Source organism: Schistocerca gregaria, chromosome 6 (assembly GCF_023897955.1).
Source record: "Schistocerca gregaria isolate iqSchGreg1 chromosome 6, iqSchGreg1.2, whole genome shotgun sequence".
Classification (NCBI taxonomy): Eukaryota; Metazoa; Arthropoda; class Insecta; order Orthoptera; family Acrididae; genus Schistocerca; species Schistocerca gregaria.
In genome coordinates this window covers 491075128-491090561 of record NC_064925.1, presented here as the reverse complement: position 1 = coordinate 491090561, position 15434 = coordinate 491075128, and the positions used below count along the sequence as shown (strand labels likewise).

The 15434-nt window shown below is 42.3% G+C and overlaps 1 protein-coding gene across 1 annotated transcript in view; it reads right to left on the bottom strand.

Moving 5' to 3' along the window:
• Positions 1–15186, bottom strand: part of LOC126279078 (ubiquitin-60S ribosomal protein L40-like) — a 65605-nt gene extending 50419 nt beyond the window's left edge. Inside the window, exon 1 of the mRNA XM_049979536.1 lies at positions 15097–15186. Within this exon, the coding sequence (XP_049835493.1) occupies positions 15097–15164 (68 nt within the window). The 5' untranslated portion in view covers positions 15165–15186. The remainder of the gene's footprint in view (positions 1–15096) is intronic.
• Positions 15187–15434: the final 248 nt, after the last annotated feature.

The window sequence follows — 15434 nt, the reverse complement described above, 5'->3', positions numbered from 1 at the left end:
AACGTACCAATGCTTATGTTTGGTAAGTTACAGCATCTTTGATTTTAGACACACACACTTATATATATATATATATATATATATATATATATATATATATAGAAACTGACACATGGTAAAAAAAGATATTAAAAACAAAGATTCCAAGACTTACCAAGCGGGAAAGCGCCGGTAGACAGGCACAATAAAATATCACACAAACACACACACACAAAATTTGAGCTTTCACAACCGGCAGCTGCTTCATCAGGAAAGAGGGAAGGAAAAGGAAAGATGAAAGGATGTGGGTTTTAAGGGAGAGGGTAAGGAGTCATTCCAATCCCGGGAGCGGAAAGACTTACCTTAGGGGGAAAAAAGGATAGGTATATACTCGCGCGCGCACACACACACACACACACACACACACACACACACACACACACACACACACACACACACACACACACACACATATCCATACATCATACATGTATCCATACATCCATACATGTATGGATGGATGTGTGTGAGTGTGTGTGTGTGTGCGCGAGTATATACCTATCCTTTTTTCCCCCTAAGGTAAGTCCTTCCACTCCCGGGATTGGAATGACTCCTTACCCTCTCCCTTAAAACCCACATCCTTTCATCTTTCCTTTTCCTTCCCTCTTTCCTGACGAAGCAGCCGCCGGTTGCAAAAGCTTAAATTTTGTGTGTGTGTGTGTGTTTGTGCGTTATTTTATTGTGCCTGTCTACCGGTCCTTTCCCGCTTTTTAATATATATACGAAACAAAGATTCCAAGACTTACCAAGCGGGAAAGCGCCGGCAGACAGGCACAATGAGCAAAACACACACACAGAATTACTAGCTTTCGCAACCGATGGTTGCTTCTTCAGGAAAGAGGGAAGGAGAGGGAAAGACGAAAGGATGTGGGTTTTAAGGGAGAGGGTAAGAAGTCATTCCAATCCCGGGAGTGGAAAGACCTCCCATAGGGGAAAAAAGGACAGGTACACTCGCACACACATACATATCCATCCGCACATACACAGACACAAGCAGACAGTCTGTGTATGTGCGGATGGATATGTGTGTGTGTGTGCGAGTGTACCTGTCCTTTTTTCCCCCTAAGGGAGGTCTTTCCGCTCCCGGGATTGGAATGACTCCTTACCCTCTCCCTTAAAACCCACATCCTTTTGTCTTTCCCTCTTTCCTGAAGAAGGTTGCGAAAGCTAGTAATTCTGTGTGTGTGTTTGTGTGTTTTGTTCATTGTGCCTGTCTGCCGGCGCTTTCCCGCTTGGTAAGTCGTGGAATCTTTGTTTTTAATATATTTTTCCCATGTGGAAGTTTCTTTATATATATATATATATAACAGAAAGAAACTTCCACATGGGAAAAATATATTAAAAACAAAGATTCCAAGACTTACCAAGTGGGAAAGCGCCGGCAGACAGGCACATGAACAAAACACACAAACACACACACAGAATTACGAGCTTTCGCAACTGGCAGTTGCTTCGTCAGGAAAGAGGGAAGGAGAGGGAAAAATGAAAGGATGTGGGTTTTAAGGGAGAGGGTAAGGAGTCATTCCAATCCCGGGAGCGGAAAGACTTCCCTTAGGGGAAAAAAAGGACAGGTGTACACTCGCGCACACACACACACACACACATATCCATCCGCACATACACAGACACAAGCAGACATATTTAAAGGCAAAGAGTAAGGGCAGAGATGTCAGTCGAGGCAGATGCAATTATGTTATGTATAAAACATTTTGTGCTATAACCCAGAACTCCCAGACCCTAGTCAAATTAGATTCTCCCTTCTCCATGACCCTGGAGTACTAGACTAATCAATCATAGGTCTTATAACATAATATAATTATTATTTAACTTTATATACCCTAAGGAAAAAAATGATTCACCATGAAGGAATTATCTAAATGGGATAGAAACTGGTAGATCTGATCTACATGTACAGGCAAACAAATGATTACAGTTTCATAAAAAATTGGATGATTTATTCAAGAGATAGAGGTTCCCAAATTTAGGAAGTCAATAACAGATTATTCCACATCTGGCCTTATGCCAGCGTTTATTTGGCTTTTAAATGATTGATAGAGTTGTTGGATGTCCTCCTAAGGGATGTCACACCAAATTCTGTCCAATTGATGTGTTAGATCGTCAAACTCTCAAAATGGTTTGAGGACCCTGCTCATTGTGCTCCCATTGTTATCAGTTGGGGAGGGACCTGTTGACCTTGATGGCCAAGGTAAGGTTTGGCAGGCAAGAAGGCAAGCAGTAGAAATTCTAACTGTGTGTGGGTGGGCATCATGTTGCTGAAATGTAAGCCCAGGATGACTTGCCTTGAAGCACAACAAAATGGGGCAATTAATATCTTTGATACCGCTGAGATGTAACAGTGCCACATGTGACAACCAAAGAGGTCCTGCTAAGAAACGAAAAGGCACTCCTGGTTGTCTGGTTGTGTGGCAGGCAACAGTCAGGTTGGTATCCCACCACTGTCTGGGGTGTCTTAAGACACGTCTTTGACCTGGAATCTCATTGATTGGAGTAGAATGTCTTCAGTCTTCAGTGATGATTCCTGATGAACAGTGAAGACATGTCTGGAGACTCCCCAGACGTGGGGGGGGATATAAATTTGATTCTCACCCGCCATATGGACCGACAACAAGGAGTGATGATCTGGGGTGCCATTTCAGTTCATAGGTTGTCCTCCTTGGCACCCTTGCAGCACAGTGGTATTTTGACAATATTGTATATCCTGTTGTGTTGCCATACATGGCATTTGATCCTGTTCTTATGTTTCAGGAAGATAATACCTGTCTGCAGATAGTAAAAGTTTCTACTGCTTGTCTTCATGCTTGCCAAACCTTGCCTTGGTTAGTGAGGTTGCCAGATTTCTCCCCAATTGAGAATGTTTCAAGTGTTATGTCCTCTGACCAGCATGGGCTTCTGACACTCTAGCATGCCAGTGGTACAGAATTTCGCATGATATCCCTCAAGAGTTCATCCAACATCTATCAGTCAATGCCAAGCTGCATTCTTGACTTGCTCAATTTGTGAAGCTCTTTCTCTTGAATAAATCATTCAATTTTTTCTGAAATTGTCATCATTTGTTTGTCTATATTCACATCACATCTGCTGAATCCAATTCCATTCAGGTAAAACCCTAATGATGCATCATTTTATTTCTGTCTCAAGAGTGTATTAATCCAGATAAAAACAAAGGATACTATTATCAATAACTTAGCCACAGCTAGGTTGTTAGTGCAGTTGTGCAGAATTTCAATTCTGGCATTCCTTACATTAAAATAGGAATTTCATTCATAACAATTTTCTCCTTTATTTAATAATTATATTGCTGTTTTTTCTCCTTTTTATGGTGTATCATTTGTTTATATATGAGTGTGTAATTGTGAATGTCTTTATTAAAACCAGTTTTCATATTCAAATATTAATAACATTACTCCTATGTGTGCTATATTGGTGGTGAAAAGTGTTTTGGAACCATCCTTTTATTACTACTTCAGTGATGTATTCAGATTTGCTACAGTCTGTTTTGCTAGCTTTTGTTGAATGTTTCAAATATTCCATATTGGTGCTGATAGGTTCTTGCTGTGGTGGGCTCACTTCCAAGCTGCCACATAGACTGGATACTCAGTAGTTTAGAGAAATCCAGGCAGGGCACTCACTGCCAGCTACCACTATCCCTGGCCCACTTGCTATTGACTCTCCCTTACTTACATCAGCCACCACGCTACATCGGCTAGCAACCTGATTCAAATTCATACTCGTTTTCCAGTGAACTGTACACAGAGGGCAATCACTTAGCACTTGCACCACCAGTATTTTGGACATGGAAGGTACTATTGACACGTGGTTTTCACAGAATCAAACTGTAGGCAAGGGCACATATTTGCAGCTAATACACAGATTTTGAGACACTGTCAGAAGTGTAGTATTTATCAGCAGTTACAAATTTTTAAACAGGAAAATGCCTATTGACAGTAAAACCCCAAAGTAATATAATGCAAGTAGTTTATGAGTTACTGTGCTGTGAACCTTATAAACACGGACAGCTGTGTGTTCCATCCTGTCACTTATATGCTAGATGACATTGTTATTTTTGTTTACATTGTATTTTTGGTACACTGCGATTGCATTTCAACTGTCCTGTCACTTATTATAAAATAGTGGACATAGTAGGATGAAGATGGTATTTCCCAGTGTGAAAAAAAATGGGTACACTCATGTCTTATGCTGACTGTAGGAAGTGTGCCATTTGCTTGTGTACCATGTATGCTGAAAGAAATCCCAACAAAACATCAGCATATTACTGCTACCTGCTCTGCAATTTCTCCTGAAGTGCTAGAAGTGTGCAGTAATTGTTGCATGGCAGATTGCAAGCTTGTATTGATGCTGGTGGTGATCATTTTGAGCACAGGCTTTGAGGAGACATTGGTTCTTTGTGTGTCAGACCACACTGAGATACTGCATTCACCTTTGTTTTTCTGTTGTTTCTCCTAGGCAATGTCTCATTAAAATAACATGACACTTCTAGAGACTTAGTAACATCTGTGTAGAGCTGTACATACACATCCATGTTAAATTCATTTTCATTTATGCTACAACATGTAACAAACAACTGTCATTGTTTACAATGTTCAAATAACAATATCTCATAAACTACTCGCACTAGACTCCAGCAACAAACACCATTCACGTTCTAATTTAGTCTACTTCGATTGTAATACTGCCAATAAGTGTAAGTCCATTGAAATATTTGTACCCTCTTTCAAAAAAAATTCACATCTGTAACTCATGCATGGGCTACATAGGCGGGCCCCTGCCTACCATTCCAATTTTTGAAATCTGTTTGTCTATGGTCCCTTCCATTATCTTTATCAAAATATTTGTGGTGCTTGTTTTAGGTGATTCACCCTGTATGTGATAACTCTTACTTGTAATGTCACACACCCCCACTTTGTGTTACATTAGCTTGCTACATGAGATGCAGTGTAGCACTAGATAAATATAAAAACATGTTATTCACTCTGATTACATCAGTACACATTTGTTAAATTTGTAGTGGTGAGTTAGCATGCTTAGTTAATCTTGTATCTAACATAAGTATCTACACACATAAATTCATAAAAATAATTATACTTTTAATTAAATAGTAATTAAAAAACACACACACTCCGTCTACAGGCCACAAGTGGCCCATCGGGACTGTCCAACCGCCGTGCCATCCGCAGTGGAGGACGCAGATAGGAGGGGTATGTGGTCGGCAGACTGCTCTCCTGAGTAATAAACTTTTAAATTATTCCCATTTTTTGTCCTTCCCTCACACTTCAGCTGTAATGTAACCCTGCTGTTGTGCTGATGGTGATTCTATTGTTCCAACTGCAGATCTTCTACCCATAAGTGTTTGTACACAGCCAGCAGACTGTGTGAAGTACACTATGACTCCTAGTGGTCAGGCTATGTGAACTCTTCTTAGATTATCAGACATTCACTGTGCAGTGCCCTTAATTGAAGCTAATCAAAGCAATAAGAACAAATATACATGCATATTTAAATACAAACATCTGCATTCTTTCGAAGACTATACTATGCTTCAGACAATCTCGTAACATCATGACTTTGGTAGTATGCATATACATCAATTTCATTTCATTATTCAACAACTACAATAATAATAGTACCCCAAAGCACAAAATTTGGCTCCAAGTGCCAAGTTGTTCACATAAACAAATAACCCGTTAAGAAAATTTCATCTGGTAGTGTATAATTTTCAACCCCCCACATAATATTTACGTTCCTCAATATTAATCTATATGGCACAATGGCCTGGCTACAGCATAAATTAAATTTCATCTCCCACATCCCTTTGTGTACTACCATACCCACAAAACATAAACTTCCACCAAAATTTTTATAGTTACTTACATTATAAATTACAGGCACACATTCAGATTTACATAGAATTAATCAGCTCATTTCTACTCACACTTTCCATTGCTTAACTTGAGTCATTACTTTGAGCTGATTATATAAAGGCATTTATTATTTATTAATTTATTTATTATTCCTGTAGATCATACGTGTAGTACAGTAAAGCACATCATGATATAGGACAAGTCAATTAAAAATTATGGTAAGATGGCATATGATGAGAGATGGTGATGGTGGAATGTACTTCATGCAGCAGAATACATATAAGACATACAGGCAGAAACATAAGACTATAAGATACAATAGTTCAAATTATTCTACTAAGTAGAAATACATACAAGTAAATGAGAAATGAAAATTTACATCACTAAGAAATAATCCATGTTTTCCATAGTTATCATTGTTAAGAATATTCCATACAGATGGGTCCTTACTGGAGATTATATTTGTATTACCAAATAATTTTGTTCGTGTAGTGCACACACAGATAAAAATTATGTACTGTACATTATATGTCACCTCTACTGGTTATCAGAATATTGGTGTCATTCACATACAGAAAGGAGCTGGCATTTGTTGTGTGCTTTGGAAGGTCATTGATGAACAGTACGAAAATAACAGGACCAAGAACATCAATTTGTTTGTATGTAGTGTTCCTGACCTGCTTACCTGGATGTCTTAGAGTTTCTTATTTCCACATATTGCTTTCTTTCACTGAGGTAGCTACAGAACCAGTTGTGGGCTACACCTCAAGTCCCATACTTTTAGAGTTTCATGAGGACTTTTGGTCAACCATAACAAATGCTTTGGATTGATCAAGAAATATATCTACAGCAAGTTGTTTGTGATCAACAAAGCCTGAGCATATTTTCATAAATGCTTACAAAGCATTTGTGGTGGACCTATTTTTCTGAAGTCCATGTTGAGAAGATAAGACTATGTAATTAGAATTTAAAAATATATGTAATCCTATTGACATATTGTATTCAAAGATTTTTGAGAAAAAAAGATAATATAACAATTGACCTGTAGTTTGCTATGTTAGTTTTCTCTCCTTTCTTGTAGAAAGGTATAATTTTAGCAAGTTTTAGCTGGTTCAGAAACACTCCCTCTAGAAATGAGGTATTTATGATATTTGACAGGAGCCCACTGACGTAGTCTGGACACTTACGAAGTAAGAAGGGGAGTATCATATAATGCATTGCAGAATAAAACTTTTTAATTTTTTTCCTTATAATACCTTCAATTTCATTTAGTGTTGTAGGAGATAGGAAAAAGGACTTAAAGGAAGTTTTTGTGAAGAGAGATACGGTGTTCGGAGAGTTGGTCAGGAGATTTGTGCAAATTTATATTTATTAGCGGTTTCATCACATGTCTTTTGCCCTTATGTATTCAGTATGATTTTATCCTCAATCCTCATCTTCATTTACTATGCCGTAGACAGTCTTGCATTTGTTAGTATGCCTTGAACTCTTTGCATTTGCCACTATCCAGTTTGCAATGTCTGTGCTGCAGCCTTATCTTTTCTGATGAAGTTTTAATGCCTTTTGTTACTCACGCATTCTCTTTTCTTTTGGTGATAGTTTTTTTTTCTGGGAAATAGTAATTAAAGTAATATTTAAATATCTGCAAAAAATTATCTAACTTCTCATTTGTAGTTGAAGAGGTAAATACACTTTGCCAGTCTTCTTTCTTTAAGCTAAGTGCAAAGATATTTATGTTACTGTCACTGTAACTTCTACATTTAATAGTTATTTTTTCTGTTGAGAGTACATTGCATGGTGGTTTAAATGTATTGTAAGTGCACTGTGATATGGAAAACCAACATCTGTAATCTTTACAGGATGTTGGCGGCTACCTGGTCACTGGTCAAGACAGCTGTTTAATATTGTTGCTGGTATGACTTTTATATTCAAGATAAATGATATAATTAAATTTGTTAATTGTGAACTTCTAGCAGATTCTTCAAGAAAATCAATGTTGAGATCACTACATATTATCACATTTTTTGAATTATTATAAAATGCTTTCTCTAATAATAATGCAAAATTTCTAAGGAAGACAGAAAAGTTAACACTAGCTGATCTATATACACATATTATACACACATTTAGGTCAGCAAGTGTCACCCTAGCTGCTTCATTGTTCTTGTCTAAGGAATATCCTTCACAAGGATGGAAAGGTTCACAACTCATGCTATTTCTCAAGGCAGATACAAGTTCAACCACCTTTGTAATTTTTCCTGGAATAGTGGTGAACTAATCTGAAGTTTTAAATACACTGATACGCTAATTCTGATTCTTTTAGCCAGTGTCCACTAATACACAATAAATACACATTTGACAATACATTAATATCACTCAGAAGAATTTCAAGTTCACTTACTTTATTTCGAAATCCATATATATTGTGATAGTTACTTCATGTACAATAAACATACTTTTATATGTCTTTCAACTTTCAGTCTCTACATCCTTCTTAAACAAATTCCAAAATATTTCTTCAGTATTTTTCTCGCCATTTAATTGCTCCATCTTCCTGACAAGTTTCAGTTTTAAATTAGCCCATTCCTTGGGAAATCAATTTTATGGAACTTACAATAAGATACCAAATCAGTGATGCTGTATTCTCCTTCCTCCTTCCTCATTCATTCACTGCTAATACTTCATTCTGAGCCACATGACTTTCCTCCACCAAAATATATGTTTTAATTTCTTATTCAAGGCAACCTTCATAACACTATGGGATTCTGGATACGGATCGTAATATACGTAATAAACAGTTCCCAAGTTTTCTATATACACATATATTTTACCATAAATACTGTTACACATGAACACTGGATGAAGTACAAAGGCAGACTGAATTAAACATGGTGGCTCGTCAGAGCAGTTAATATTCCAAAGATTGTAATTTGTATGGGTGATGTGACCTATTGATGCCACACAGCCCCCCCCCTCTCCAAACTCAGTATGGAGTATGGCCTATGAGACCTGAGGGGGGGGGGGGGGGTCATGTGGGTCTCAGTGTCGGCATGAATAGTGTAAGGTGGCATGACTGGAAGCTCTATCTCCGTCGGGTCGGCGTGCAAAGGGTGCGGACGGCGGCCACCGGTCCAACTCGTAATCAAAAACAGGGACGAGGGGGGGGGGGGGGGGGGGGGGAGAGCAATGAAGCATTGGCTAACTTGGGAGTAGCAGTATGGGAGAGGAGGTGGCATGTGAGCATGCCAGTCCCGAATGCAGACTGAGCCATCCAAGCTGTGCACTATCTTGACATTGAGTTCCTCGGTTTGGGTCGGGCCTGTGCTGTCAGTGAGCAGTACAAGCACATGATTATCTAACACCATAATCAACACATCGTTGACGGGGTCAGGTGGTACGTTGCAGCGTAAAATGTAGGACGGGGCTTCCGCCTCTCTAGTACCTGAAATGTCTTCAAAATCTGTGAATGGCGGTGATGATGACACGCCTGAGGAACCCCCGAATTATGGTGGTGAATTGTTGGATTGAGAAAAGCCATCCATAGGTTGAACGGACTCGTTAGCAGGTTCGTCCAAAGGACATGTGCTCAGGCAGTCCGACTGGGACGGCAGAGGGGTGTCAGAGTCTACGAAGGCAGGCTTGGGCCTGTTTAGAGAAATAGTTTGGGGGCGATCTTTTATCATAATGTTGAATGTCGCCTCGCCGCTCCGGAGTACTTCGAAGGGGCCAAGGTAAGGGGGTTGTAAGGGTTGTCTGACAGAGTCATCCCTGAGCATGACGTGTGAGCAAGAGCTGAGTGCGGTCGGCATGTAAGTGTCAGGTGGGGAATGACTGACAGGTGAGTGTAGCCGGGTGTTTCTAAAGTGTGCACGCATCCTTCCGATAAAGTCTGGGAAGGAGGGGGTAGCCCGGGGCTTGGGGGAGAATTAGTTCCCCAGGTAAAACCAGGTTTTCGACAAAAATGAATTTAGAAATCGTGCCATGTAAAACTGGTTTAAATGCAGAACATAGGCCCAGAAACACCCAAGGAAGTGCTTCGGACCAGAGACAGTCGAGGCACCTGAGTGCAGTTTTAAGGGTGTGGTGCCAGCGTTCCACCAACCTGTTGCTTTGCAGGTGGTAGGCTGTCATATGGACCTTTTTAATACCGTAAATATTACAGAGAATCATAAAAAATGGAGATTTGAACTGTCAACCCTGGTCAATTGTGATAGTGGACAGACAGCCGAACCTAGTGATCTAAGAAGAAACAAATCTTTTGGCCACAGTTTCTGCTGTGATGTTGGGTAAGGGGACAACTTCCACTCAACGAGACATTTGGTCTATTGTGGACAGAATATACCTGTGGCCCTCTGACAGAGGCAGGGGACTGATAAGGTTGATATGTACATGACGGAAACGTCCCTAAGGGATGTCGTGGTGGAGAGGTGTGACGTCCTATTTTGTTTCATTTACTGGAAATGCAGCTGCATGCCCATGTTTGACAGACCCGTTTCAAATCTTTCCACACAAAATGCTCAGTGACGAGGCGAGTGGTGGCTTAGACACCGGGGAGGGCGAGATTATGCAAGGCGTCAAAAACCTGTCGGCACAGCATGTCAGGAGCAAAGGCTGCACAATGCCAGTAGAAGAGTCACAACATGCTTCGACCGAAATGCCAGGGAACTTAGACTTGGTAAACATGAACGAAGACACCGGGTCTGTCAGCAGAACCTGAGTGTCCTTGGCCAAAGCCTGTAGAGTGCCGAGGTCAGATAAATCGACAATACTTGAAACAGCATTAATCTGCAAGAGGAAATCAGCAGGGATGTTCTCCATGCCTTTGATGTAGCAAACGTCCATAATAAATTGAGAGACCAGGTCAAAGTGGCGGAAACATTTGGGGGGGGGGGGGGGAGGATCCTCTGGTGGGTTGCAGAAGGTGCCTGCCAGCGGTTTGTAATCAGTAAGAATGAAGAAAGGACGGCCCTCGATGTCAGTGCGGAGATGTTTGACGGTCTCGTACACCGCCAGAAGCTCTCTGTCAAAAGTGGAAAATTTCTTCTGTGCAGTAGACAGTTTTTTTGGAGAAGAAATGAAGTGGTGAAACCGTGCCGCCTTTGCTCTGTTGTAATACTGCCCTAACTGCAATGATGCTGGCGTCCGTAGTGATGAACAAATCAGCAGATGGATCAGGCTCGGCGAGTTTGACTGTGTGAGCTAAAGCTGTTTTAAGAGCCCTGAAAGCCTCTAGTGTGGGTTCAGTCCAACGGACTGGTTTAACACCTGAAGTTTGTTTGCCGGAGAGTGCGTCTGTCAGTGGGGCCTGCACGACAGTGGCAGAAGGTACATCACGGCGGTAGTCATTCATAGTACCTAGGAAACATCTGAGTTCTCTGTACATAGCTGGGGGTGGCAATGACGTGATAGCCTGCATGCAGGATTTGGGAGGCTGTATTCTGTCTGCAGAGACAGTATAAACCCAGAAATGTGACAGAAGACTGACGCAATTGGAATTTTTCTTTGTTGACCTTGACACCATTGGATGCCAAAGTCTGGAGGACCTAGGATAAATGATCTTCATGGTCTTCAGTCGATATGCTGAAAATGAGTATGTCATCCAGGTATGCGAAACAGAACTCGGATCGTAGTAAGACTGAGTCAATGAAACATTGCCACATTTGTGCCGCATTCTTTAAACCGATGACATGAAGTTGTACTGGAACAGACTGAGCGGTGTGATGATCGCAGTCTTTATAATGACTTCAGCACGATGGGAATCTGATGAAATGCATGTTTGCAGTCAATCACACTGAAGATTGTGGCACCTGATAACATATGAGTGCAGTTTGGCATGGGATAATTGTCCATGACAGTGCATGCATTTAAACATCTGTAATTACCACAAATTTGAAAAGAACTATCGTGTTTGGTGATGAGGTGAACTGGTGAAGACCGATTGCTGTCCAATGGCTGTAGAATGCCTGCTTCCAGAAGTTCGTTAATTTGCTGCCGGGGCCACACACAACTTAATGGGTTTGAGACGTCTAACCTTGTGTCTAATAGGAGGGCCAGCAGTGGTAATTACCTTGTGTGTCATTCCATCAGTGACGGAAGAGACTGAGAACTGCACATGAGGCTGAGTAACATTCTGAGGCAGAGTTTTGGGACAAATGGGATGTGATGAGGTGTAGCCATTAGCGTGAGTGGGAAAAGGCAGCACGAAAGTCACACGCCTACTACGCGAGTGCGGCGTGCACTTGTTTGTAGAGGTCGGCTGCACATGTAGCACGGAGCGGAGTGGGGGGCGCAGTGACTGTCTGTTGTTAACTTTGCCTTGGGTAACCACATGGAAGAGGGGGAATGTTTATCAACCAGTGAGGTCTGTGTAATAGGCGTGGTCCTGCTGCGTGAGTGACTGTTATTAGAGACACCGTTTGAAACACGAGGCACTGTGCGTAGTGGGTGTTTGGGCAGTGCGGAGGTCACTGAACACGAATCATCACACGCAATGAATGTTTTTGAACTAACCTGGTGAGTGTTCGAGCTGATGCTTTGCGATGAAGTTCGATCCACGGAAGGAACTGCAGATAGCAGTTTCAACAGCGAGGCGCGGGCCACAGTTTCATATTGTCATTCTCCCAGCAAAGGTGCACTGTTGAGTTGTATTCCGAAAGTAGGTTAGTGACACAGGTCACAATCTTGCCTGCGAGGGCAGAACACTCGCAAACTAAATCCCATGTTGCAGTGGAAACGGAACGAGAAGTATGGGTGCTGGAGCTTCGCATCTGAGTGTTATACGGGTGGTGTAACACTGAACACTGGACTATGTTTGGGGAGAGCTCGTAATGGGACAAAAAATCCATACCGAGAATTGGCTCGTCAATGTCAGCAATGTAGAAGGTCCACGGGAAATGCAGAGAAGGGGATAGGTGCAACATCACTTTGACAGAACCAACAGTTTGTAACGTTGATGCATTGACAGCTCATAGGAGAGACTTCGTCTGTGAAAAGTCAGTAGGAGCCAACGATCGAGGTATGATAGACACATCAGTGCCAGTGTTAATTAGGTAGACAAACTGTGATGAAATGTCTGTCATGTATAAACAACCACTCACCACTCAACTGAGGGGACAAGTAGACAGAGTGCAATGTTAGGGGACACCTGCGAAGTTCCTTGCAGGACTTGGCTTCACTTAGTTCCCGCGTTCGGCACTTGGGTGTTGGCAAGGTAACCTGCACTTCTTGGCCTCAGCCCCGAAAATCTTGTGGTACCAACAGTACAGATGAACCAGATGTGGTGGTAGCAGTGACTGTGAGAGCGGGAGAGGCTTGTCCTCGCTGATCTGTTCTGGGATGTAAAGCAGGATGTATGGAGTGTGGGCAAGTCTTGAGTGCTCAGAAAAAGGAGAGAGCGAACAAGTACTGCCTGGCAGCATAGAAGGTGTGGAAGCAGAGCAGGCCCTGCCCCTGCCTACAGATGGCTGGTAAACAGGAGGTGTAGTGTCACACAGCAATGGGGAATGCGCTGGGTGTTTCTGGCGCAGGAGCACATACAGCTGATCTGAGATGCGTAGGCAAGAACCAATAGACTCAAAAGAGTGTGGCAGTAGGTGTATCTGTAGGTCAGTAGGTAACTTGGCAGACCATATCGCCCACAAACTGACGTCTGGCATCGTGTGTTCACTCATGAGTAACCTGAGGCGGCGCCAAAGTTGTGACGGAGTGCGGTACCCTAGGTGTTCCTTGTACAGAATCTCAATTATCAATTCCTGTGGCGAGCAGGCAATTCGATCCAATATTGTTTTCTTGGCAAACTCGTACTTCGGTGGTGGAGGCGAAAGTAGCAGATCACAAATTACATCTGAGTGATCGTGAAGGTGTGTGACCAAACATAGGAACTTGGAGTTGTCGTCAGTCACTTTACGTAGCATGAAGAGGTGCTCCACCAATGCAAACCATGAAACTGGATTGTCCTCATATAGGGGTTGAAATGGCTCTGAGCACTATGGGACTTAACATCTATGGTCCTCAGTCCCCTAGAACTTAGAACTACTTAAACCTAACTAACCTAAGGACAGCACACAACACCCAGCCATCACGAGGCAGAGAAAATCCCTGACCCCGTCGGGAATCGAACCCGGGAACCGGGGCATGGTAAGCAAGAACGCTACCGCACGACCACGTCATATAGGGGATGTAGCTTGGGTAAGCGACCTGGAGGTGGAGACAAAGTTGGCTTTGGCGTGTCTTGGAAGGACTGTAGTCTCGCTGCACAAGATTCCATGCTGGGATCCGTCATCACCGGGATGGAAATGTTACTAGCACACACCATCGGTACAATGGCTGTTTCTAATGTCTCTGAAGACGCCCAAAAACACAACGGGGCAGGCACGGTCGGTACCATGTGAGCAAACGGGAGAGCAGCACGTAATGAGGACCTGTAAACTGTACCGGAAATTGCAGGAATAGCATTGAAATTGTCTAACTCGGAAATAACGCAGAAGGTCAGTGGGGCACACACAGATGGTACTGCGGAAGGAGTGACTGGTTTTATGGTCGGAATCGAGGACCCCCATGGGTGAGGATGGGGTAGGGGGGGTGGCCTTGAGCTTAAAGTGGCAACAACGAGGGTTTACCGCGCACACTGGCCATGCACCCTTCGTGTTAGGACCATAAAACACTGGTGAAATTTGTTGTTGGTCACACTGCCGTAGTACAATATTGCTGGGTGAAGAGGTTATGTTGGGTGCACCCGTAACCACGTGGTCGCGAAACTGGGCTGCCGATCCAGTGGTTTGTTCTGGCGAACTGGATGCATAAAAATGTCTGTTACTGATTTGTGAGGAAGGCGAGGCTGGCGTAGCTTGGTAATAATTGACAGCATGTGCATTTTGCACAAATGGGGAGTTGCACATGGCACTACTGTAACTGATGTTATGGCTGGTAGAGCACCAAAGCACGTGGGCGAATTTTGGTCCCTTTGAATTTCATACAAGTGATCGATTGGCACAGTATTTAGTAGATCATCCACTTCACTTTTCATTTGTTGTTGTGTGTAATCTGGCGAAACAAAGCCTGAGTCCATTGTTTGAGGTAACTGCGTAACACTCGGTCGTTTTGGAGTTGCTAAAGTAGAGGTTATCCTCATCAAAGATCATAGATCATTGTCCGTTACCTGCGAAATATCTGATAGTGGAGGGCTGTGTTGGCCTGGTAGTAAGAGCAGGGCCTCCTAATCTTCATAAAGAATGTTCAGTGATGTAGCCATGGCTTCGGACGTGAAAACTGTTGATTCTATACGACCAGCGCAGAAGTCACAGAAGACGTAGAACTTTTTGTCCGGGATCACCAATATGGGATTCTGGATATGGACCGTAATATACATAATAAAAAGTTCCCAATTTTTCTATGTACACATATATTTTACCATAAAGACTGATACACATGGACACTGCTTGAAGTACAAAGGCAGACTGAATTAAACATGGCGGCTTGTCAGAAATGTTAATATTC